The sequence below is a fragment of the Saccostrea cucullata genome, unplaced genomic scaffold (genome assembly GCF_032062105.1).
Source record: "Saccostrea cucullata isolate Sc308-1 unplaced genomic scaffold, CSIRO_AGI_Scuc_v1 ctg1862, whole genome shotgun sequence".
NCBI lineage: Eukaryota > Metazoa > Mollusca > Bivalvia > Ostreida > Ostreidae > Saccostrea > Saccostrea cuccullata.
In genome coordinates this window covers 55,000-82,600 of record NW_026919279.1, presented here as the reverse complement: position 1 = coordinate 82,600, position 27,601 = coordinate 55,000, and the positions used below count along the sequence as shown (strand labels likewise).

General features: G+C 34.3%; 2 protein-coding genes across 2 annotated transcripts; both read right to left on the bottom strand.

The window, feature by feature from the left end:
• Window positions 1–2,398: 2,398 nt before the first annotated feature.
• LOC134228872 (cholecystokinin receptor-like) lies at window positions 2,399–27,601 on the bottom strand. Its single transcript, XM_062710568.1, has 3 exons — window positions 26,577–27,601; window positions 4,027–4,404; window positions 2,399–3,749 (listed from the first exon to the last, which is right to left on the bottom strand). The coding sequence occupies exons 1-3, from the start codon at window positions 26,929–26,931 to the stop codon at window positions 3,268–3,270; spliced, it is 1,215 nt and encodes a 404-aa protein (XP_062566552.1). The 5' UTR covers window positions 26,932–27,601; the 3' UTR covers window positions 2,399–3,267.
• LOC134228863 (E3 SUMO-protein ligase ZBED1-like) lies at window positions 6,618–8,957 on the bottom strand. Its single transcript, XM_062710557.1, has 2 exons — window positions 8,392–8,957; window positions 6,618–8,228 (listed from the first exon to the last, which is right to left on the bottom strand). The coding sequence occupies exons 1-2, from the start codon at window positions 8,947–8,949 to the stop codon at window positions 6,789–6,791; spliced, it is 1,998 nt and encodes a 665-aa protein (XP_062566541.1). The 5' UTR covers window positions 8,950–8,957; the 3' UTR covers window positions 6,618–6,788.

The window sequence follows — 27,601 nt, the reverse complement described above, 5'->3', positions numbered from 1 at the left end:
GAAATATTCATTTGTCAAATGATAGCTGACAGCTAAAGATGTCACATCTAAAAAAATTAAGTTATATCTGGTGGTAAATCTGTTGTTAATTTGTTGACCCCAAGCCTTCTTAATACCGTTAGGCAGGGTACGGGAACAAAAAATGCTTATCAACTAATCAGTAATATACAGCAATAATCAGAAGTGCCCCTACCAAACATGAACCCCTGACTCTAGATCCACACATTGCACAATTTTTGAAAAGGCACACTTGCTTATCAGAAATGTTTGATTAATACCAAGGAGCAGATTTCAAAAAATTAATTTTCATTATATAAGTCGAGCCCCCCCCCCCCCCCATCGTATCCCTAACCCTAGGGCCTGGAAATTCACAATTCTGGAAGAAGAACCCTTGCACATCATAACTATATAGATAGTTCATCTGCTTATTACCCAGGAGCAGAGAAGATTTTCAAAGAATTAATGTATTTTCACTATATAATCATTACAGAGCCCCGCCCTAACACCAGAACCCCTGATCTTGGGGCCATGAAATTCACAATTTTGGTACAGGCACTCTTGTTCATCATAACTATGTACTTAGTTTACTGTGAAATCACAAATTTTCGTGGGGGTTTAATTTTCGTTGTTTTCAAGGTATGAAGAGACCCACGAATTTATGTCAACCACTAATGTAAAATGTTACATATATAACTACTAAGCAATTCTTCATCCACGAATTCAAATCCCCACAAACCAAGAGTTTTTACTCAAACCACGAAAATTTGACCCCACGAAAATATGTGATTTTACAGTATTTAATACCCAGAAGCAAAGAAGAAGACTTTCAAAGAATTAATGCTTTTTCACTATATAATCAATAGAGCCCCGCCCTTACACCAGACCCCCTGACCCTGGGACCATAAAATTCAAAATTTTAAAAGAGGCAATCTTGCCCATCATTACTATGTATTTGGTTAGTTTAATCAATACTCAGAAGCAGAGAAGATTTTCAAATAATTAATGCATTTTCACTTTATAATCAATAGAGCCCGCCCTAACACCAGAATCCCTAACCCTGGGGCCATAAAATACACAATTTTAGAGGAGGCACTCTTGCTCATCACAACTATGTACTAAGTTAGTTTATTTAATACCCAGAAGCAAAGAAGAAGACTTGCAAAGAATTAATGCATTTTCACTACATAATCAATAGAGCCCCGCCCTAACACCAGAACCCCTGACCCAGGAGCCCTAAAATTCACAATTTTAGAAGAGGCACTCTTGCTCATCATAACTATGTATTTGGTTAGTTTATTTAATACTCAGGAGCAAAGAACATTTTCAAAGAAATAATGCATTTTCACTATATACTATTAATCAATATAGCCCGCCCTAGCACTAGAACCCCTAGCCCTGGGGCCATGAATTTCACAATTTTGGTAGACTCAATGCAGATAACAATCATGACAACAGTTTGACTGCTTGATGTCCAGGAGTAAAGAAGATTTTTAAAGATTGCACTAATTTTAGTGGTTTTGCCCCCCCCCCCGGCCCAGGGGGACAGGGACCATGAAATTCACAATTTTTATTCCTCTTCACCCATAGGTGCTATATGCCAAAATTGGTTGAAATTGGTTTAAGTGGTTTCAGAGAAGAAGCTGAAAATGTTCAAATGTAAACGCACGACGGACGAAAACGGATAGCAATAGGTCACCTGTGTTTACCTAAAAAACTTGATGCTTTAATAAAAACAGTTACAAACCTACTAAAACCTTTTACTTTTAATTTTCTTTAAAGAAAGAAAACAAACTACGTGATCAAATTTTCCTTTTTAATTATAAACTCTTAGTAACAACAATTAAAACTACATGTACAAACATGGATCATAATACTACTAACAGTTTCTTTAAGGTAAATTAGCATTTTTATATCTGCCTGATAATATTCAGTAAAGACGACTGATCTCAGAAATTGGGTTCAATCGTGGTACAATATTAATACATGAAAGTAATATGGACTCGTTAACATGGGATCATATGCCAGATGTCTCTCACGAGATGCCATTTTACTCATTTAATAAAATCTCATTCTTTTTTTTTTTTTTTCATTATGAACAACCTACAGTGAAACCTCGTAAATCCGGACAACTTTTTTAAAGAATTAATAGGGCAAAATAATCGAAGTACTGAAAAGTATGATACATACAGTTCATGATTTTATCAATTACATATTAAGCTTATCTTACAAAAGCTCTCTAGCCATCTAAAAAGTTAGAAGTAGATATCTGACCACTGGTTTAATTAACTTGGTCTATTAATCATTATTTGGAAGGGATAGTAGTGCACATGGGTTGTGGTTGGGTAGTGCCTCAGGTAGTGTAGATTCAAGCCCCCCCCCCCCCCCCCCCCCTGTAAACTTCTCAATACTGAACTGATATGCACTTTTTCCTGCCATTGTTCTCAGATGAGCGATGTGGCCCATTGGCTTCTTGTTTATCAAATGGTTTTGCTCTACATCATGTCTCTGGTCGTCCATCTTATTATTTTCCAAACGGCGAGCTAATACATGTGACTACAGCTACTTTCCTGCCATCTTGACTCTTTTTTTAAATGGATGTTACGAGACGAGATAAATTCTCTTGAATGCCAAATTTCTATCAAAACTGCAGAATGAGAAGGAATTTCCATGAAATTCTACTTTTAGTTGCAGTTGACTTTACCATAGACAAAACTTGTTAAAAAGGTTTGCGTATGGAAATAATTTCACAAAATTTCTTTTTAGTAGTCTGCAAAATAATAGTGTCGAATCAAAACATCGATAAAACATAAGCAAATTTTGTCCATGTGTGCTCCTCAGTTGTTGGAGATGTAGTAATTTGGGGGAAGATAATACACAGACACCGAACCTTTGCATCAGCCCTTCTTGGTTTTGGTACATGTGCAGCTTTGTTTAACCATACACTGTTCAATTTTCTTATTTTTTCAGGCTATTTTTAGAAAATATATCCTTTTCCTTACAATTTAATGTTTAGAAAAGCCATTAATCAGTAAAGTTCGTTTCTAAACGACGGTCGATAACAACTGTACTTGTCAAAAAAAAATTACTGACTACTCTTGTCAATTTTCATCTCTTTATCTAACTACTTGCTCTATTTTAGTTTTAAGTAGATTTTCAGTTATCATTACAGTCTTGACCCAGGATAAATTCGATGATGATATCTAGTAATATATAGAATGGACGCTCTATTGTCTGTAGACAGGATTTTTTTTTATCATAATGATGACACTAGTCTATAGACTGAACTTTTGTGTACTCCGTTGAGTGGAATCGAACGGTGGGGGACGAAGTGGCTGTCAAGTTACTCATCTCAGTGTTGGTCGTTAGACGGTTCTGTAAAAAACACTTGAAAACTGATACAAATCCTTTCCTGAAGTTCTTGTTCATAAAACAATAGGTTACAGGATGAACAAACGAGGACACATAGGCCAGAAGAAGCATCAGCGACCAGGCAAGATTCGACACGCGACTGTGAATGGATTCGTAGTGAATGATCTTCCAAGTGCTGCAGACGTACAGCGGTGTCCAACAGATAAAATACTCGAGCACAATCACAACCAACATTTTAATGACTCGTCGTCTGCTTGATATACTGTGACGTAGATTAGAATGACGTAAGCTTACGTGGTCACCATTTTTCTGTTGATTTCCTCGAAGAGGCAAGGACACCGATGAGTTATCCGCGTCTTTCTTGGACGTACCAGTCCCGTCTGAAACATTAACGAACTTGATTATTTTATTGTTTGGCATATTAAGAAATTCATTTTAAATGAACTTTTAAGACAATTCAGATGTATTCATTACAGGAAACTAATATTAAATTTCCTTATGAATGGACTTGATATTCAATAATCATGGTCAGGTACAAGGAAATCAGCACTGCATCCGTCTTTTTTATTTGGCCATACAAGTACTAGTAAATGCTACCATTTATGCATGCATGGTCTTTTCTTTAATACATCTTTTCCTTGTAATTTGCAAACCTACCTGCATTGTCATTGACCTGTTGAGTGATATCTGCCCACAATCTAAATGCAATTCTTCCATAAACCAGCGCCATAATGAATAAAGGGATGATAAACAAGATCGCACATAAGGAAACACCGTACACAATTTCAATAGTCCTCATATGTTTTGGCCAAATTTCGCGACAAGCATGGCGGTCTTTGTTTCCAATTTGTATAAGTTTCTGTGAGGCGGCAATTGGTATCATCAAGGTCAAGGCCAGAAGCCATATTCCAAGAATGCACTTATAGGAGTGGGATCGAGTCTGCCAACGACGAGATCGGAGTGGTTCAACAATGGCGAAGTATCTTTCCAGAGAAATCGTGACGATAGTAAAACAACTCACACCCACAGAGACAGCTGAAAATAAATAAGAAATGTTTGTTTAAAAAGTTCATGATGCAAATAATACGATTCTGCTATTAGACAGTGAACATACGTGAATGTGAAAAAAAAAAGAACAAACATTATACGGAGCAAGGACCACTATCTTCGTAACAAAAATCCATGATACGAATTCTAATTAATTAACAAACTGATTTTGATCTGCTCCAAGTTTGGTTTTTATTCAGGCACGTAGTATTGTTTTTAAAAGAGGCCAGACAAAACAAATGTATGAGACAAATATCGGGAAAAAAATGACAAGCTAAAGAGAAAAATTGTTAAAACTCGAAAACCCTATTGGTTGAGAGGGGGTTGGGTTTCAACTCCTTTTACTTTTATTCAAAATGGCCAGTCCCTCCCGTTTCATACATTGTTTTATATGGATGAAGTGAATGTTAGTGTGTTATAGTTATGTTTCCAAAAGTAATAATAATCTCATCAACTTAATTATGATCATACGTTTTTAAGCTCTATTAGTAAGAGACCATAAGAGCTTATGTGATAGTAAAGTGTCTTTCGTCCATCCGTCTGTCTGTCAACATTATATTTTCAAAATGCTACTCTTCCTACAGTTTTAGGTCAGTAAACATGGTGGATAAATTCAAGTTGTGATGTTGACATACATGTACATGAAAAATAAACGATATGTTGTTCTTTGTATTTTTTGGATTGATTTATGTCTTGTATAACTAGATTTTTGAGGTCAGGTTAGAAACGTTAATAAAATAGCCATTAACGGATTCTGTGCGGGAGTGAATTACTCCCACATTTACACCATTACGGAGATCCTAAGGAGTTGTAACTCCCCCCCCCCTAAAAAACAGAAAGAAATGGGCAGAGGGCTACATATTGCAGCTAACGAGTAGACTGCACTTAAATGCATAATTCTGTATTTCGATGAATGGCGTTGCTGTGGTTACTAAAAATAGAAATTTCTGTGAAACACTTTGAAGCGCTACTCCTCCTTAAGGAAGCTCTAAACACAACAGAAACTGTTTTTTGGACTCTGAAAAAACATATCATATATAGATATGCATATTGAAACTTTTTCATTAGGGTATGTGCCTTATTTGTGCAGGAAAAATGTTCAAGGACAAAGAATTATTTGTGAGTAGAAATCATTGTCGTTTACTTACATTGGAAATATTAATGAAAATAATTAATTAAATGTCTTACTCTTGGTCTTATATATAATGCTAAAAATATTCTAATCTATTATAAATTATGTAATTAACGGTAAATAACAATTTCTTGAATCTTACATCTAAGGGCAGATCACTCTAACTGCATAAAACTACCCAATAAATAGAGCTCTTTAGTGTGCAGTGTTTAGAGCGTCCTTAATCAGTTTTGGTCTGTTTCGATATAACGTAAGACACTAGTAACTCCGTATAAAAGTTTTAGATTTCGATGTCTAGTGTAACAGAAGTTTCTTTGAAAAAACGTTTCAAATGCTATTCCTCCTACAGTTTTGCTTAGATCTGAGTATAACTTGGCATGCAAGTAGACTAAATCATTATATACCCGGTATGATTCTATTTAGCAGTTTTAGATGAACGCTTTTGCCATGGTTACTAAAATTAGATATTTCTTTAAGCGTATTTGAAAATGCTACTCCTACAGTATTAGTCTGATTGCAATCTTCCCATAAAAAACTAAATCAAGGATCATTATTCTATGTATTACTGTTGCAAAGATTCAATTACACTGCTACTTTTCTCTCCCTTTGTTATTAGTACAAACAGTGAGAAATACAGTCTCGACAAAGACTTCTGTTTTTTTTTTACTATGAATACTGTCGGTGTTATTATCTAAGTAGAGTAAATTTAAGAGGAGTTATCTCTGTTTTTATGTCGATCTCCTCTCTGAGAACCTTTTTTTTTTATCTATTCTTAAAACGCACATGTATGCGAAACGGATAGGGCTGGGTATTGCCTGGAAATTTCGTATTGCGATATATTGCGATATTTTGAACTGTATTGCGATATGTATTGCGATATTTTCAATAAAATATTTTATTAATTTTAACACTTTTTAAAAAAAATTTTCAAACTTTAAACCATGTACAAAATTCAAATAATGTTCAGAAATAACTTAAATAAAAAAAAGAAAGTTCTTCTTGATTTGATTACAGTTTTAATTGCAGATATAACAATGAAGATGATTATGCATCTAGCAAAAGTAATTTGAAACTTGTCACAGTTAATGTCAGTTGTGTGCTTCACTCCACTGATCTGGTGGAAGGTGAAATAAAAATATTCAAAGTAACCTGCATTTTCTTATTATTCTTTGATAAATGGTGGGTGATTTTTCAACAAAAAAATGAACTGCAGGAGATAATGTGAGTCAGTACATTCAGCTCACTTCAAATTCTTTTTCAAGAATATGAGCATGTCAACATGTTTTGGCTTAAGTGAAGCTCTTTGAGCTGTCACAATATCCCCTGCAGTTGAAAAAACCCTTTCAGATGGCACAGAGGTAGCAGGAATACAGAGATACTGCTTGGCTATTACACTTAGAACAGGAAAATTTTTTGCATTTTCCTTCCACCAGACCAGTGGATTGGAGGATACGGCCACTGATGGCATGTGTCTGTATTTCTCTACTTCTTGTCTTGCTTTCTCATCAGGGGTTGGTGCCTTGTCTACAGCAGTTATGTAAACATCTCCTAAGAAATCTGCAAAACCACTTTTTGTATCTGTAGGTTTATCACTCAGTAACTTTTCATCACTCTCTTTTTCTTCAGCTTCGGTGAGACTGGTTGATAATTGACTTGCACCACTAGATTCAGGCATTTGTGGCAAAGGTGGTAGTTGTGATTGACAGTTTTCATTCTGAGGCTCAACTTTAACCTGGACAGTATTAACATTTTTCATCCTATTGATGATATTCTGAAAGCAGTTTTCTTTCTCATCAGCACTCAAAAATGGCAGGCTCTTAAATCTTGGGTCAAGAGCACTGGCAACAGCTAAATCATCCTGTTGTTTGGAATATCTGTTTGTTAGATCATTGAGTACTGCCTTCTTCACATTCTTTGCACAGGGTGTGTCCTCTTCTTTTGGTTGCAAAAAATTATTGCATAGCTGGTCATGTAATGGTAATATGACAGAGATTGTTGGAATGGATTCAGTGCACAATGCTGTCGTGATTGATTTGAGTGGACGTAAGCACCTTACAACTTCTTCTGCCATTGAAACATCATCATCAGTCAGAGTTCTAAGGTCTTTAAGGGTTTTATCTGTAGAGGTGCCTAGATTTTTGTTTCTAATAACAGCAGTAACAGCAACTTGCAACTCCAGATACCTTGTGAACATGTCATATGCACTGTTCCATCTTGTTACAACGTCCATAATCAGTTTATGATTTGGTAAACCTAGTAAATCTGTCTGGGTTTTCAGTGCAGTAGCACCAATTGTGCTCCTGTGAAAGAATGCAACTATTTTTCTAACCTTTGTCAACAGATTATTCACGCTTGGCACTTGTAAGGCTTTTTGAGCAGCAAGATTTAGAGTGTGTGCAAAACATCCTAAATAGAAACTAGTCTCTAAAAGTTCTGCTGCTTTCACCATATTTTTTGCATTGTCAGATACAATTGGGGGTACAGGTGGGCTAGGCAGATTCCATTCTGTAATTGCAGCTTTTAGAACATTGGCAATATTTTCTGCAGTATGATTTTCAGGCATTGCTCTAGTTTGTAACACATTGTTGATCAGGTTCCAATCCCCATCTATAAAGCATGCTGTTATTGTTATGTAGGAATCTGTACCACGAGAGGTCCATCCATCTGTAGTCAGAGCAACCTGATGATTAAAAAAAAAACATAACATTTACTTTCAGATTATTTATTTTATTTTTTTTTATTTTGTTAAATTTCTTACAAGTGGACTCCATTATCAAATTTTAATTTCATAAATATTATTATCATAATATTTTTTTTTGTAAACTGAAATAAACAAAGATTACCATTTCAGCACAAGATAATTTCTGTGTAACATCTGCTTTACACTCTCTGTAGAGGTTTGGGATTGCAACTTCTGAAAAGGTTTTTCTGTTCGGTACAATGTAGCGAGGATCCAACGTGTTAACAAGATCTCTAAATTCACTTGATTCAACCATGCTGTATGGCCTCAGGTCTTTAATAATTAATCTGCTTATTTTGTCAGTGATGGCAAGGGCTTTCACAGATTTGGGGGGATACTTTATGTTTCCTGTTATAACGTGATCTAACCTTGGCTGTGCAAAATTGTTGTTTCCATCTTTTTCAGTTTTTATTTTTGGTTTTTTCAATGGCACTGGCTCACTCGTTAAGGAAATGGCTGGATGTTTCCTTCGCATGTGGTGAAGGAGATTCGTTGTCCCCCCGGCGTATTTTACCTCTGCATGACACACCTTGCAAACTGCAACGGATTTGTCGATCTCGCTTGTTGTCTTATTCTTTTTAAAGCCAAAGTGCATCCATGCATCTGCTTTTGCCTTGGTGTTTGGCACGATCGCGAACAAGTCATCAAACGTTTCTGACATTTTTCTTCGTATTTAATTTAATGCATCTCGAGCCCGCAACTTAATTCCGAACCCGAACCTTTTTGCCGGTATACCGGTACTGGAAAAACGTATCGCGATACGATATTTTTTATCAACGTATCGCAATATACCGGAATATCGATATTATTGCACAGCCCTAGAAACGGACCACTCCTCACTGGTAAAGATCTCTTTTGCATCGAACAGTCATCATTTGACAACTACTCTTCAAACACCTGCCGTTTCATTTTCAATCAGCGATGTTTTAAAAGAACTTGATGAATCCACACTTCTACGATGTCTTTGCTGAAGGAATACCTTTGTGCACTAATTAACCCTATTTACAGCTCACCTAGATTTTTTAAAAGGACCATTTTTTTCTGAAGTAGATTATTTCTATCGCAATGCATTTTTCCTTCAAATCCCTGATATCATCAAAAGAAACCTTCGCGCATGTCCGCTGAATCATGAATTTTGGTATCAAGTTTAGTACTTCAATTTTTGGTCACTAATTTCGAGTCTTTTGCTGTAATTACCCTGATAAAACTAATTACCCTATCAAAGAAGTAAAGTGGGACTAATGGAAGTCAGCCTTGATTTGCAGCCTCGATTGTCTTCAAAAATACATTAGATACTGCAGTCTCCATTTTTATTTGATTTTCCTCCTAATAGATTTACTCGACTCAATTGGAAAACTTAATTATGAGAGAATATTTGTTTTAAATTTCAAAGTTCACAAAAAAGAAAGAATTTCAAAGATCCTGCATAATACGAAGAGCTAAAAAAAATTCACTTGTAATTTTGTAAATAGCGATAATATTTTTCTCCGACAGTCATTAAGACGATGGTAAAATCGGTGTTCGGTAATTGTTTTCATTGCCCTGCAGGGTCTAATTCTCCTAATAGCCGCAGCCACGACATTACTGAAGCTGCCACCTCACAAGAGCTCATACAGCGGAGATTAGGAGATGTCTGGATGAATTAAAGCCCGTTTTACATGATTTTCACATTTGATTTAAAGAAGGATTTATTACCATCTTTTCATATTTCGAGCCCTGAAGATTCTTTTGAACGTCGATGAGATGACGTTCAAACCGATAGTATATCTTGAATTTATGTGAAACTCCAAATCGATCTATTTTTATGCATGCTGAAAGAAATGTTATTGTATTTGTGTTTATAATTAATGAGATCTTAGATTTATCTTAAGGTCAGTGTTAGACAAATATAGACGCTAATATCTTGACCTTGATTGAATAAAGATACAAGAGGGTCATGAACCCAGATGATTTTGCTGATTGTTTGATGCTTTGATGCTGCTTGTGTGTATTATTATAAGCAATTAATGAGAATTCCTCGAAACAGAAGAAAATCTGTAGATAATAGAAACTATCACGTTAAATAAAAAATTGAGCAAATGTAATCTTCACTGTTATGGAGGTAGATAAGTCATAGGGTCACAATTAAGATCATTCCATGCTGTACTAATTGCGTCTGAGACGAGTGCGTGTACTTTAATTTGTCTTTCCCTAAAATAACTTGGTAAGCCCTTCAAAGACTGTAATCATTTACGGATTGATGAAACAATGCAAACAAGCACCTTTCTTACATTCAAAATGCAATACAAAATTTTCTTCGGAAAGGATTGAAAATGGTGGCCTGTAACCTAACAAACAAATCTTGCCTAAATAATCGGATTAGTAATCAACTGAGTTGAATTTTTCATAGGCGCAATGAAGAGCAATGAAGAAACGCGGGATAAAGTATTATCTAGTATTAGCATGATTTATTTCCTAACATCAAAAATTTAGAGGAGGGATCTTCACAGGGCTAAAAGGGAGGTCATTATTAATGTTCCTCTTGAAAAAATATAAGGTTTTTAATTTTAGTTATGATAGCAATGATAACTGAACTAATCAAATAAGAAGTTTCAGAAAGCTTTCGTGCCATAGGGAATAACGCATCCCTTTTATATTTGGATATTTGGCATGGAAGAGACGTTAATGGTTATCTAACGACAAACTTTATCATGAACGTGATGGCTTGGAAGAACTTTCCTTTTTTGTGTAACAGTATGCCTATATCACCTGAATATTGGATTTAAATCTCCCAGTTGATTCGATATGCAAGAGCTATTTCTTGAACAAATCAAATTTTTGACAAAAAAGTTGATAATTCAAGCAATTTTTTGATAAATAAAACAAGTTTTGTTTGTAAAACACTGATGTCGCCGTAATGTTCCTGATGACCATGTCTAAGTATTTTAAAATGTAGGCCAAATTTCAAGGTCATTAGATCACACAAATGTTTGAACCCCCCAAAAAAGGTATTGTTCAATATGTAATATGATGAAAACGAACAGTATTCAAGCTCAAAATCCATTTAAACAATACTGATCGGGAGGAGAGCAAACACGGACCTCCACTCCATAAAATATCAGAGGTGGGACCAGGTACCACGGAGAAATTAACAATCCCCTACCGACTGTTCACAACCGCTCTGTTTGAAGATTGTAAGGTCGAAGTCATCAAGTTTATCATAAAGCATTGTTGTTTGGTTACCATTAACGTCTTTTCTAGTAACAAATTAAAATATGGAAAAAGATGTGTCAAGACTTTATCATATCCTTTACTTTAAGCTCACTGGGATATGTCGAGTCGACATATGAATTAAAGTAACGAAGTATTGTTAAAGGGGCATGGACACAGTTTCAGCTAAAATTTCAAAAATTTATTTTCCCATTTTTAGCTCTACTTGTCGGAGACCAGAAGAGCTTATGCGATAGTAAGGTGTCCGTCGTCCGTCCGTCTGTCTGTCTGTCCGTCTGTCTGTAAACAATTTTTCAAAACGCTACTCCTCCTAAAGTTTTGGTCTGATTTCAATATAACTTGGTACACAAGTAGACTACACTAAGATACATAAAATAGTGCATCGGTTTTTGATTTCGATGAACGGTATTGCCATGGTTACTAAAAATAGAATTTTCTGTGAAATTCCTTTAAAACGCTACTCCTCCTACAGTTTTGATCTGATTTCAATGTAACTTGGCACACAAGTAGACTACACTAAGATACATAAAATAGTGCATCGGTTTTTGATTTCGATGAACGGTGTTGCCATGGTTACTAAAAATAGAATTTTCTGTGAAATTCCTTTAAAACACTACTCCTTCTTCAGTTTTGGTCTGATTTCAGTATTACTTGGTGCAAAAAGTAGACTACACTAAGATACATAAAATAGTGCATTGGTTTTTGATTTCGATGAACGGTGTTGCCATGGTTACGAAAAATAGAATTTCTGTGAAATTCATTTAAATCGCTACTCCTTCTTCAGTTTTGGTCTGATTTCAATATTACTTGGCACACAAGTAGACTACACTAAGATACATAAAATAGTGCATCGGTTTTCGATTTCGATGAACGGTGTTACCATGGTTACTAAAAATAGAATTTTCTGTGAAAATTCTTTAAAATGCTACTCCTCCTACAGTTTTGATCTGATTTCAATGTAACTTGGCATACAAATAGACTACACTAAGATACATAAAATAGTGCATCGGTTTTTGATTTCGATGAACAGTGTTGCCATTGTTACTAAGAATAGAAATGTCTTTGAATTTTGTTTAAAACGCTACTCCTTCTACAGTTTTGGTCTGATGGCAATGGCTTCTTTTCTCATCCTTTGTTATAAGTACAAACCAGTAGAGCTACAGTCTCGACAGAGACTTCTGGTTACAAATATTAAACTAGGGTCTTTGTAGTGATCATCAAAAATCTGAACGTCAGTTGTCGAGATACACGACAGATTTAGAGCTCCAAACCTTGGTTATGTAAATAGGGCCCGTGTCATGTTTTTGTTTACACAGTTTAATATATTAATATATATATATCGTTCAAAGTAGATAATTTAAAAAAAGATTAATTTTAAGTACGATTTGACAGTTACTATTGATTTGCTGAATTTCATTTTGTTATAAATTTTATTTTCTGTATGTAAACAAAAACAAAGCTGTATGTAAACAAAAACAAGGCACGAGCCTTGTTTACATTATGAAGAACTTTAAGTTCTGTATCTTGTTTGTTAATCAACAAATGATGTTCAAATTTTTGCTAATCAATAGATGATGCCTTAGGTAGGAATTGTAAACATTAAAATTGGTTTTAAAAAATCAGTTGAAACGTCCATACCCCTTTAATAGATAATACGTTGTCCATATAATATTGAAATGTCGAGTTGAAGGCCACAGAAGTGTAAAATTTATTTAAAATATAAAAGCACGAGCAAAATTGTTCATACATTAAGGTCATGATTATCAAAGTCGGGGTAAAATACATATTGGTACTCAAGGTAAGGATTTAGTCATAAAAAATAATTGTATGAAATATGAAAGCCCTAGAATCAACCATGTAAGTTACGGCCGAGGTTAAAGATTAATAAAATTTTGCAAACTCCAAGGTCAAGGTCAAATACTATTATGTTGGTAGACAAAGATAGGTCTTGTTGCAAAGAACATGAAATATGAAAGCCCTAGCAAGATTTTTTTCAAAAGTTAAGGAAAAGTTAAATTTTTTTATAGAGAGAAAAAATGACAAAAATTAAATACCTCTGAATCTACGATGGTAAAAAGGAACAACTTTAAATGAGTGAATGAATAAGGGAAACCATTTAATAAACCTCTTGAAATCATCCAGTGTTTTTGGGGGAAGAAAGATTATTGAAAAGTTTCAAATTCATCCATTTTCATTTTCAAATCAACATGACATTGGGAATTCATCCCGGGAGAACTCGACGGTTGACCCGTCGCTGTGGGGATGCGATTAGCTGAGAATCCCGATAAAATTCCCATTACATATCTCATAATAAAAGGAATTACAAACATGCTTTCCATTAAGTAAGGTTAGCTTTTTTGTATACATAATTTATTTTTGTACCGTATGGGAATAAGTCACGTCGGACTCTTTTTGAATATTTTCCGTATCGAAGTTTGCTCGTCCTTTCCTTCTTTAAATAGATATAACGAAACAATATTTACCGACTTTGGAAAAGAAAAAAAAATTATTGGGCATTAAAACATTTATACTTCTTAATTGTTCAGAGGTTGAATGGATACTTTTCAAATAATTTTGTAGGTTGTATAATTTTTTCTTACAATTTCTGTAAGTTTTGAATATTATTCTTCACATTCAATGGAAAGATGAGTGAGATAAGAAATAAATCTAAGGTTACACTTAGTGTCTCGTCTATTTTGCCATGCATATTGGGTGGGGAAGCTGTGCCAGAACACTATATTAATTACGTAATAAATGATAATTGAAACCAGAAGTTTCTGTCGAGACTGAAGCTCTACTGGTTGGTACTTATAGCAAAGGAAGAGAAAAGTATTTAAGCAGTTGGGAATTGAAACTTTACCACTGCAATAAATAGAATGATGATCCTTGATTAGGTCTCTTTATGTTCTTAGTGAAGTCTACCTGCATGTCACATTATATTATAATCGGACTAAAACTGCATGTATTTGGAGTAGCATTTCGAGAGTATTTAACAGAAATTTCTATTTTTAGTACCCAAAGCAATAATGTTCATCGAAGTCAAAAACCGATATATAGAATTGTGTATCTTAGTTTAGTATTGTGTGCCAAGTTATATTGAAATCAGACCAAAACTGTAGGAGACGTAGCATTTTGAAAGAATTTCAAAGAAATTTCTATTTTTAGTAACAACGGCAACACCGTTCATCGAAATCAAAAACAGATAAACAAAATTTTGTATCTTAGTGTAGTCTACTTGTGTGCCAAGTTATATTGAATTCAGACCAAAACTGTGAAAGGAGTAGCATTTTGAAAGAATTTCACAGAAATTTCTATTTTTAGTAACCACGGCAACACCGTTCATCCAAATCGAAAACCGATAGACAGAATTATGTATCTTAGTGTAGTCTACTTGTGTGCCAAGTTATATTGAAATCAGACCAAAACTGTAGGAGGAGTAGAAATTTGAAAGAATTTCACAGAAATTTCTATTTTTAGTAACCGCGGCAACACCGTTCATCGAAATCCAAAACCGATATACAGAATTATGTATCTTAGTGTAGTCTACTTGTGTGCCAAGTTATATTGAAATCAGACCAAAACTGTTGGAGGAGTAGCATTTTGAAAGAATGTCACAGAAATTTCTATATTTAGTAACCATGGCAACACCGTAGCCGTAGGAGGAGTATCATTTTGAAAAATTGTTTACAGACAGACGGACGGACGCCGGACGCATTACTATCGCATAAGCTCTTCTGGTCTCTGACCAGTAGAGCTAAAAACCACAAATGTCATAAAACCATGAACTCGGACATTTGTACTACAGTGACTGCATAACATCTCAATGGGAATCATATGTCTTTCACACAATTTTGGTCATAGGGTTCTTAAATTAAAAAAAATCACACGAATTTGGAACTGGGATGTATGTTATAAAGGAACTAATCCAAAGCATGACGTCACAGTAGATAAACCAGAAGTCTCTGTCGAGACTGAAGCTCTACTGGTTTGTACTTATAGCAAAAGAAGAGAAAAGTACTTAGGCAGTTGGGAACTGAAACTTTTCAACAGCAATTAATAGAAAAATGATCCTTGATTTAGTCTCTTTATGTTTTAGTGTAGTCTACTTGCATGCCACATTACATTATAATCAGACTAAAACTGTATTTGGAGTAGCATTTTGAGTGTATTAAACAAATTTCTATTTTTAGTAACCGTGGCAACACCGTTCATTGAAGTGAAAAACTATACACAGAATTATGTACCTTAGTGTAGTCTACTTGTGTGCCAAGTTATATTGAAATCAGACCAAAACTGTAGGAGGTGTAGCATTTTGAAATAATTTCACAGAAATTTCTATTTTTAGTAACCACAGCAACACCGTTCATCCAAATCAAAAACCGATATATAGAATTATGTATCTTAGTGTAGTCTACTTGTGTGCCAAGTTACATTGAAATCAGACCAAAAATGTAGGAGAAGTAGCATTTTGAAAGAATTTCACGGAAATTTCTATTTTTAGAAGCACGTCAACACAGTTCATCGAAATCAAAAACTGATAAATAGATTTATGTACCTTAGTGTGTTCTACTTGTGTGTCAAGTTATATTGAAATCAGACCAAAACTGTAGGAGGAGTAGCATTTTGAAAGAATTTCACAGAATTTTCTATTTTTAGTAACCACGGCAACACCGTTCATCCAAATCGAAAACCGATACACAGAATTATGTATCTTAGTGTAGTCTACTTGTGTGCCAAGTTATATTTAAATCAGACCAAAACTGTAGGAGGAGTAGCATTTTGAAAGAATTTCACAGAAATTTCTATTTTTAGTAACCACGGCAACACCGTTCATCCAAATCAAAAACCGATACAGAGAGTTATGTATCTTAGTGTAGTCTACTTGTGTGCCAAGTTATATTGAAATCAGACCAAAACTGTAGGAGGAGTAGAAATTTGAAAGAATTTCACAGAAATTTCTATTTTTAGTAACCACGGCAACACCGTTCATCCAAATCAAAAACAGATATACAGAATTATGTATCTTAGTGTAGTCTACTTGTGTGCCAAGTTATACTGAAATCAGACCAAAACTGTAGGAGAAGTAGCATTTTGAAAGAATTTCACAGAAATTTCTATTTTTTAGTAACCATGACAACACCGTTCATCCAAATCAAAGACTGATACACAGAATTATGTATCTTAGTGTAGTCTACTTGTGTGCCAAGTTATATTGAAATCAGACCAAAACTGTAGGAGGAGTAGCATTTTGAAAGAATTTCACAGAAATTTCTATTTTTAGTAACCACGGCAACACCGTTCATCCAAATCAAAAACCGATACACAGAATTATGTATCTTAGTGTAGTCTACTTGTGTGCCAAGTTATACTGAAATCAGACCAAAACTGTAGGAGAAGTAGCATTTTGAAAGAAATTACAGAAATTTCTATTTTTAGTAACCAAGGCAACACCGTTCATCGAAATCAAAAACCGATAAACAGAATTATGTATCTTAGTGTAGTCTACTTGTGTGCCAAGTTATATTGAAATCAGACCAAAACTGTAGGAGGAGTAGCATTTTGAAAGATTTTCACAGAAATTTCTATTTTTAGTAACCACGGCAACACCGTTCATCCAAATCAAAAACCGATAAAAAGAATTATGTATCTTAGTGTAGTCTACTTGTGTGCCAAGTTATATTGAAATCAGACCAAAACTGTAGGAGGAGTAGCATTTTGAAAGAATTTCACAGAAATTTCTATTTTTAGTAACCACGGCAACACCGTTCATCCAAATCAAAAACCGATACACAGAATTATGTATCTTAGTGTAGTCTACTTGTGTGCCAAGTTATATTGAAATCAGACCAAAACTGTAGGAGGAGTAGCATTTTGAAAAATTGTTTACAGACGGACAGACAGACAGACAGACGGACGGACGACGGATGCATTACTATCGCATAAGCTCTTCTGGTCTCTGACCAGTAGAGCTAAAAATGACTTAAAAGTTAGCAATTTTGATTGTAGCTAGTTTAAAAACGAGTACTTGTCGATGTCCACCACACTTATTCCATAATGTAAACAAATGACACTTTATTTTTCATCACATTTCCCTACGCCCGAGGTATTTCTAATTACTATAATGTGAAAGGATCCCAAAGGGGCTTCTATTTCACTGTTTTGCTCTCCTGTAGGGCTGGAAATCCAGCGACAATTCTTTAATAATTCATAAGAGTAAGGGAAAAAAGCAATATTGCATGCTCCTGAAAGTGATTTCTATACACAACAATTAAAGACTGGCGGCCGCGACAGTGCTCGCGTGGGAGATGACAACACGTTCTTTTCACGTGCCTTGTTAGTACTTTAATATGGCTTCAAACGAGATTTCATTCTGTCGCCGAAGTGGTGAGGATAAAGCATTGCTCTTGACCGTAAATTTATTAGTTTTCACACTCACTATTAAGAATAAAATTCAATCTGGGGTTTACTTGACAGAAACTGAATGATGATGTTCGGATGATATAACAACTTTAGTTCTGTTAATGAAACATGGAGATGAAAAACAGTAATCAGACTCAGGAGCCCATTGAAACAATACAGTTTGGAAGCAGAGCTAACGTAGACCTCTGAAATCAACAGAGGTGGGATCAGGTGCTCTGAGGGAGTGAACATCCCCTGTCAACCGGTTACATCCGCCCTGTGCTCCTAATAATCGGTCAAACGGAAATATCGGTAGACAATTCACTGTGTAAATAATTTACCTAACATTTTGTATGAAAAACGTCAGTCGCTATTCGACTTAATAACAGATTGTATCTGGTGACAAGTTCATAGTATCGAAATCATAACTTGAAATCAGACTATTGATATCCTTTGCTTTGATACTTTCTAAAGAACTACAAATAACGAGAATTTATGGTCACAATTAGGCAAGTACTCTAAAACGCAATTTTCGATGTCTCAATTCTCACAATAAGAATTATTTATCTCATCGTCACTCTTGGAATTTATTTGCAGAAGCGTGGCTTTAAAACAAATCTATTGTACACTCTAGTGCTTTTAATTCATATAGAAGTATTTAATGATAAATGCCAGAATTGAAATTGGGTAAACATATTGTGAAAATTTTAAATCGTAAACCTCTTTAATAATGTCAAAAATGACGGTGCCTTTGGGGTTAAAGAAGACTATTTAAAAAAGAAATAATAGATGTCTTCCGCGGATGACTTCGGGATCCATAAGGTTTCTTTTTTCCCTCAAACTGTATCATTCATCAAGGTCAAACTAGAAAATCAATTAAATAACTTCTTCATATGCCGTTAAGTGTTTGTAGTCGGTGTTCCACGTGAGGAGGCATCGTATACATAACACACACATTTATATAAAAAGAAATTGTTTAAAAAGGAAATATTATTAAAGAGGAATAAAATTTACAGTCTGATGCATCATTTGATAAAATCTCGAGACGAATGCTGTAGAATAAATGAAGGGGGAAAGGTTTTCTAATGAAGGGACAAAATAACAGACAGAAAAGGTCTTGTGTGTAATAAGTATAGCTAACGTCAGTCAAAATTTGACAGTGAGTTTAAAAGTATTGCATTATTGGAAAAAAAAAACTAACTTTCCAGAAAAGGCAATTTAATATCTGATATATTTTTATGTCAACTGAGTACCATTGAAATATTTGCTAACTCTGGAGTAAAGTAAGAAGCAGTGTCGTATTATAAACACTGTACGAAATGACACGAGAAAAAGAGCAGAGATGGACTAGAATTTTCAATTTCCCAAAGTTTGAACCATTGAGTACGAAATTATACATATGTATATTATATGCATTTGTCATGGTTCATTTCCCATGTGTTATATTAATATTCTTCCACAAAAATTTAATGAAATATACATCTGTCTGAAAAGCACTACATTTCTTTCCGTAAAGCATGAAAACGGTGAATTAATCCTGGATAATAAATTTTCTAAAAGTTTGTTTTAGGTCAAAAACACTTCCTCCTGGTTTTATCGATTTACACTTTAAAATATTATTTCATAAAGAGGATTCAATCTATCATATTTCCTTGTGCTTGTCAGGAAATTAATGGATTTTGAATCTTTACGGACAAAATACATCACTCATGATACTTTATTGAAAATCCATTGTGTCAACTGCATAGTAACATAAATTAGAAAAGGGGGTAATTCACCATTTCCTTGAGTGAAAATGGGTCTGATCCGAAAGTTTGCACTGAATTTCTAGTTTAAAGTTACGACATCTTTTTTAGCGTTTATGAAGCCCCACAATAATAACGTCACGCAGGATATCCATTTTTATTTGTTTGCTATAAAATAACTTTTAATAGTTAACTTTTTAAAAACATGATTTTGATAAATTTGGATTTTTATGAAGCGTTTTTCGTTTATTGCGTAGTGAACTTCTCTGTCAAAACGATGTACTTTTCCATTTCATAATTCCCTACCATAATAATAAAATAATAAAGCTGGGCCTTTGACGTTTACAGTACGAACTAAAAGTTGGGTTAATAGAACACCAGAATAGGCCCCTACACCATTATCTTTACCAATTAAGTATTATACAACCATATGGGACTCCGTAATTAAGGGACATCGAAGTCGTTTTACAATATTAACTGCAGTTTGTTTTTCAATATAAACACAATAGGAAGCAAATCCATTGAATGTATGCACTTATAAAGGTAGATACTAGGGGTGATTAAAGAGTAAAGAGTTCGCGAACTATTTCTATATTTACGTAACCACAACTCAGATCAGAATGAAATTTGGCACACATAGAGTCATACAAATGTTCTATAAATAGTTTATGTAATGATACGTTTTGCCCCATGTTCGTGACGTCATTTTCACGTCAATATGTAGATCACTTATGACATAAAAAATAGTTGACAGTCGTATTCGACAAACGAATGGCAGTATAGTTAAATGTTTATCTTGGAAATTCCTTTGCAGAAGCTTATAAAAATTGGTACACGGTTTATGAAGAGAAAAAAACTTGCCGGAAGTTTTTTTATTAAATGGATTGATTGTTCACCATGTTCATTCTGGAAAAGGATATCATTATCCACCCATACTATTGCCGATATTTGGCCATTTCCGACAAATGGACTGTTTTTGTTGTAAAAAATAACTTGCATGGTAAGAAATATGAGTCAGAAAAGTCTTAAAGCTTCTGTGACAGAACGCTAAGGGGCATGTCACGTGACCGCTATATCACGTGATCCGCGCATGGGTAGAACGATTGCAGATGGGCAGGACTACTTTAAAAAATTTTCAAGACTGAAATCCTATATCATTTCTTTTTTGGCAGTTATTTAACTATTAGTTCGCGAACTTTTTGATCACCCCTCGTAATTCATTTAAGAATTAATTAGGTAAAATAACCTTAAATGTTCCCTCTGTTTGGGTGATTGAAATTCTTGAATGTATAGGAACATATACTATATCGATATATTTCGCATGCTGGTGTCTTATTACCGTATTTTACTAGTGATCCCAGCATAAATGGCATTAAAAATGTGCAGATCTGTCCCTATCCGACTAGAAAAGATGGGAAAGACAGTTTCATATTTTAAAAAAATAATTTGCGGTAGAAAAATTGAAAATTCCGTATTTTGTTGTCATTAATGCCATCATGATATGTACACGTATCAAAAAAATTGTTCTTCGAATTAACATTCCATAAAGTAAAATACTTTGTAACACAGTCTAAATAAACCAAACATGGACTTTGTTGGCATCACATAGTAATTACTCTCGTTAATAAGGAAAGCAGGGTTAACTGTATTCCAATGATAGGGGTGATTAACCGGTTACGAGAGAGCCTAGTATTCGTTTGACATTGACCACAGCGGATTTACATGTCACCCTTTTCATATTAAATCCCAATGACAAACGCTGTATTCTAATTTACTTGACCAAACCGAGATGAAAAGAGAGACAGTGCTACAATGTATACGTCTATGGTCATTTAATACTGCCATGGGTCATTACTGGGATCATTAACAGCTATGCAAATGGACCACTCAGGACTTATCACTCAAAAATAACTCATCTTCAGGAGCCAAGAGAAAGACAGAGAAGTCACATCTTGAAGGCAGAATCTGATATTTTATTCAATTCCTACAGGGGAGCTTTGGTCATCTTTTTAAAAATGTTTAATTACCAAAAAAAAGTCTGGAAACAGAATTAAGTTCAACACGAAATTTAGGATTCTGTTCTAATAGGAAATATGCACCACAGTCAAAAGAACTGATGTAGGAAGATCTCACAGTTTCCTATAAAAACTAAGCAATTGAAAGGTGATCAATGACAATCATATTATCACTTTGTAGAGCTGCTAAATGCATATCTTTTTTATATGACATTTACATTCCAGTATTTCATATTATTAATACAGTTATATATACGATGGTTAATTTTTTTTTTAATTCTAAATACAATTAAATTTCTTTTTTTTCATGACAACTTGTCTTGATGTAGATTCTGTTTTATTGCCACCAGCACATTATTCAGAAATGTTCGAAATATACGTAATTCAATGTTTTTTTTTAAGACATAAATTTCAGGAATTCTAATGATTGAATTTATATTTCCATTTTTAATTTTTCTCTCTGTGATAACTCTTTGAAAGCTAGAGAAGTTGATCTCTTGATAAGTCTACCGGAATGTAAATTAGGCAGATCGATAGGTCAGGAGCTAAGGAGGCTTAATATGCATGTAAATCTCGTGCGGCTGCCTTTGTGTTTGACGTCATTGGGCGAGGACTATTTAAATTTGCATGGGAGTTCTCGTGTAATTCAAGTCTATGTCTACATTTTTAGCTCTACTGGTCAGAGACCAGAAGAGCTTATGCGATAGTAATGCGTCCGGCGTCCGTCCGTCTGTCTGTCTGTCTGTCTGTAAACAATTTTTCAAAATGCTACTCCTCACAGTTTTGATCTGATTTCAATATAACTTGGCATATAAGTAGACTACACTAAGATACATAATTCTGTGTATCGGATTTTGATTTCGACGAACGGTGTTGGCGTTGTTACTAAAAATAGAAATTTCTGTGAAATTCTTTCAAAATGCTACTTCTCCTACAGTTTTGGTCTGATTTCAATATAACTTGTCACACAAGTAGACTACACTAAGAAACATAATTCTGTATATCGACGAACAGTCTTGGCGTTGTTACTAAAAATAGAAATTTTTATGAAATTCTTTCAAAATGCTACTCCTCCTACAGTTTTGATCTGATTTCAATATAACTTGGCACACAAGTAGACTACACTAAGATACATAATTCTGTATATCGGTTTTTGATTTCGATGAATGGTGTAGGCGTTGTTACTAAAAATAGAAATTTCTGTGAAATTCTTTCAAAATGCTACTCCTCCTACAGTTTTGGTCTGATTTCAATATAACTTGGCACACAAGTAGACTACACTAAGGTACATAATTCTTTATATCCGTTTTTGACTTCAATGAACATTATTACCTTGGTTAATAAAGATAGCAATTTCTGTTACTCTCAAAATGCTACTTCAAATACAGTTTTAGTGTGATTATAATATAATGTGGCATGCAAGTAGACTACACTAAGAACATAAAGAAACTTATTCAAGGATCATTATTCTCTTTTTTTGCTAGTGTAAAGTTTCAATTCCCAACTGCTCAAGTACTTTCCAGGACTGAAGCTCTACTGGTTTGTACTTATAGCAAAGGAAGAGGAAAATTTCCTCTTCCTTTGCTATAAGTACAAACCAGTAGAGCTTCAGTCTCGACAGAGACTTCTGGTTAAAGTCTTAACCTACAATTTTATTTCACAATGAAATGGGAATATAAGGAATCACTGTCTAGTTAGTATAGTATGCCAGGGACATCAACGATTGTGGGAAACATGAGTTCGCCCGTTTTGCAAATTATCCCATGTTTCCTACTATCGTTGATGCCCTGGCATACTACACTAACTAGACAGTGATTACTTAAATAACTTTAATTGTATGAGTTTTTGTGTTAGTTTTTGTCATCCCAGCTGGTCCCTGCAAGGTTTGGTGAAATTCTGTTCATTTTAATTAAAAATAAGATTTCCTCCAGAAAATCATTGATGTTTAATTAAACTTTTCCTCACGTCAACAGAGGGACGTTGAACCAGAAGTTGGTCATATCAGGGACCGTTAGTATACAGGGTCCCTGGTCATATCCAGCTGATTAATGATTTCCTGTCACCTGGGTTCTGAGATACAGACAGTTTAAAGGACATTGTATTTTATAAGAGAAATCCACTACTGACAAAGCAACTTGTCAGTTTCTAAGTTTTTTTTTAAATGAAATTTCTTGAAAAACAGATTCTTATATCCATTTTCAAATACAACCATTTACATTCTATGACATTTTGTCAGTACTTATCCTGAACACAAGTTTTTTTGACAGATGGCATAAGTTTCTTTAATAAAAAGCATGTTACGGTCTGCTGTTGTGCTTATTCCTTACATCCCTCTATAATTAAAACACGAAATACACATTGTGCTCATTCAATGAGCAATTGGGCCTGGTTGTTCCTTTTTAACAAAATGTACTAAGATCGTTGTAAACAAAACAAGACACTCACGAAGGATTCAGACGATAAAATTTTGACTTGCTGACTTTCTCTGTAATGGGGTTCTTGTATGTTACAAGGCATAGATTTCCACTTGAACTGATATTTCCAACACATTCGCTGTACATGTTAAATTGAAATCGACACATATAAGTGTTTAAAGTGTGCTTTCACCTTTTTTTTTTAAAAAAGTTACTCTTAAGATAATGTGAAAATAATTAGCATCGTCATAGATATTTGACATTTCTTCCACTATCTAAGAAGCTAAATCCTCATGGAAAACATTAAGTATCGAATGAACTTTTTTCGTTACCCACTATTTATTTCTTACTCACTTAGGCATTTCAGTTGTTGTTATGAAGATACTGTTAGTTTGTAGTTTTAAAAATACGATTTTTTTTCTGTAGATTTTGTAACAGTCATTTTGTAAATAGATTGACGGGAATTCCATTTAAAATAAGCATTCTGTTTATTATCCTAAAAATCAACATTTAACAATACAGTTAATAAAAAAGAAAAACTAATAAATTCCTCGATCTTAGTCTTGTCATTACTTTAAATGCCTGTAGATAAACTTTTCGATGTGCTGTGTGAAAACCTAATACCGGTATGCTTAATCTGTCGCACGTATTGAGAAAACCCTTATATATCCTTTTGTTTTCTCGGTGTTGATTAATGAAGACAAAAGAATGAAAGCTAGAACCTTGTTACCACAGCGTCTGTCCTAGCTACCTCGGCGAATACGTGCCTGGTGAATTTGCGGAACCAGACTTTGCTTGATTGCATTTGATGAATTCTTGAACATCTTTGCTGATAAAAACCCAATGCGATATCGTCAACACAATAATCATCCCTATTGTCCTCGGGCGTGATAATTGGAATGAATTGCACAATTTTGAAGATTTTATTGATTGTCTCTAATGTCAGATAATTTATATAGCCCCTGGTTTTCTGGTAAAATAATTATCAAGGAAAATTAACATGATTGAAAATTCTTTTTTAAAAAGAGTTAAAGAGAGGTCTCTATAATGTCATAACATTATTACTAGTGTATGGGAACAATTAGCCCCGATAATTAAACTGATGGTTACGCTAGGCGTTAATTCAAAATTATTTAAGTCTAGTATATCTGAAATCATAAATTAAGCACAGTCTGAACCACGACTTTACATTAATTGCAATATCTCATCATTAATGAGATACTGAGTTCCCTTGCAAGATTGAACTTGCATAAATATGTCTCTTGTATTGCTATAAATTTTGAAGGAAAATCTAGTATTTTATTATATTACCTGACAGCCTATTTCTGGCAGATTGGACTTCAATCATAGCATCGTAATGTTTTATTAGCCTTCTATATCTAATTTTAAAATATGGCATATTACATGAAAATATCTCCTAGTGAGAACGTCTATTTGAATACTTAGTACATTCCATTTTTCTGAAACTTTTGAGTTTCATCATTAATAAGTTTTTATTATAGACGCCATTTTTAGATTGCATGGCTAATATTGCCTTCCGAAGGTACTGGTATTTTAAGCAACAAGTAATCTCTCTCAATGCTAATATTTTAATCGCTGAAATATGCCTTCAAAAAATATCTTTAATTACTCTAATTTCTAGCATTATAGGAGTCATATGGCGAGCAATTAAAATCACATTATGATCTAAATCATACATTTATACTTCGTTACAGATATTTATTAAAATATTTTGAATAACATTCCTTTTTTCAACTCAATATTGTTAGAAGATCTCAGTTGGATAATACACGGACCTCAGAAAATTGACCTGGGCTTAATTACTTCTAAAGAGAAAGGTCTGGTTACCGGAAAAAATCAAAAAGAAATTTCAAGTCGATAACAAACAGATCTTGTCCATCAAGAGATGAGAGTGAATTTAGATAATTATCTTTTTATGTTGAGTGAGAAATGGGTACATGCTAATAATGATGGACAAATACATCACAGATGTACTGAAAAGGTGGAGTTCCTAATGGCTATACCGTGTATGGTACATAAACGGAATTGAAATAGGGAACGACGGGAAATCTGTCATTTCCGGTGCCATTTAGAGAGCTGGATTGCCGCTCTCGTTGGACAATGGCTCAATTTAAACATAATGATGGATTGCATAAGTCTGATCATTGCACAACGGCCTGATGACGATTGCACTTGATATGGACGAAATGAGTCCTGACGCATTCCAAGTGAAATATGGAGAATTTTGCGAAAAACGTGTGGATGCCGAAATTTTAGTTGAAGTGATTGATTATTTCTGATTAATAGAGATCTTACTGTAATAAAAATGACAATGTGTCATATGAAATAATTGAATCAACAGACATAGATATGTTGGAAAAGAAATTCACTTTTATGATGCACATTTTTTAAATCAACTTGTCAGCTCAATAGAACATGAAATTAACTTGAAAATTCAAATTACTCTGGAAAGTGTTGACATAATTTATCATATATTTTACATACCTTGAAAATATCGAATGGTAATGCACATGATTTCGCCAAAAATGAATTTTCTCATTAGTTGTGGAATGATTGTGAACGGCATACAGAAAACTGCCAGAAGTAAGTCACTAACGCTTAGGTTCAAAAGAAACACATTGGTGACTGTTCTCATCCTGTGGTTCTGCACCAGAGTTAGTATCACCAGTCCATTTCCAAGTACACTCGATATGAAAATAATACTGTATAACGAAATCCGTATATACCCATCTTTGTCAAAACCAGAGGACATCGTAGTTCCATTAAAGCGGGGGTATATGCTATCATTGACAAAACTGTCTAATGCCGTTGTAGTCATTGACAGATTCTCGAATTCCATTATAACCTTTGAAGAATATCAGCGACCAGAAAATGAAGGCAATAAAGTTTTTAGCCTATTATTAAATTAGTTCGTAAATTGAATGGTCCTGAATTTGTCTGATAGCCCCTTCTCTGTTTACCATCTAAAGAAATAGGATTCAGTCCGTTAATTGGCAGTTCTCAAAAACCAATATCATCTTAAGCTTTTCATTTCCAATACAATAAACTCAGTTTATCAGCCTCCGGTATCTGCCGTTATATATACGCGTTATACACTGGTGACGTCACAAGGGAGGCGGTTAAGTTTTCTCCAGGAATCTACCATTTGTATTTCTCTGAACTTACTTCGGATTAGTCTTGAACCATTACTTTTTAATCCATGTATACGTCTCTTGAATAAAGCACAATATCTAAAAGTACTTAGAGATTTCCGTATAATAATAATGTGTACTCCTGGGGGAAAATCATTTGAGGAGAAGCGCAGATTTTTCTGACATATTCACCAGGCAGCTGCTATTGATGGTAGAATATTGTCAATAAATTGTCAAACCTTTAATCATTTGTATAACATGTCCAGCAAAGAATGCGTCAGAAAGCTGCAATTCTCGCCGCCTCTACTAGCTAAGTAAATACATGTAATCCACAGCCGATTGCAGCATTTCAATGGTAACTGTATCAATGAAATAAGA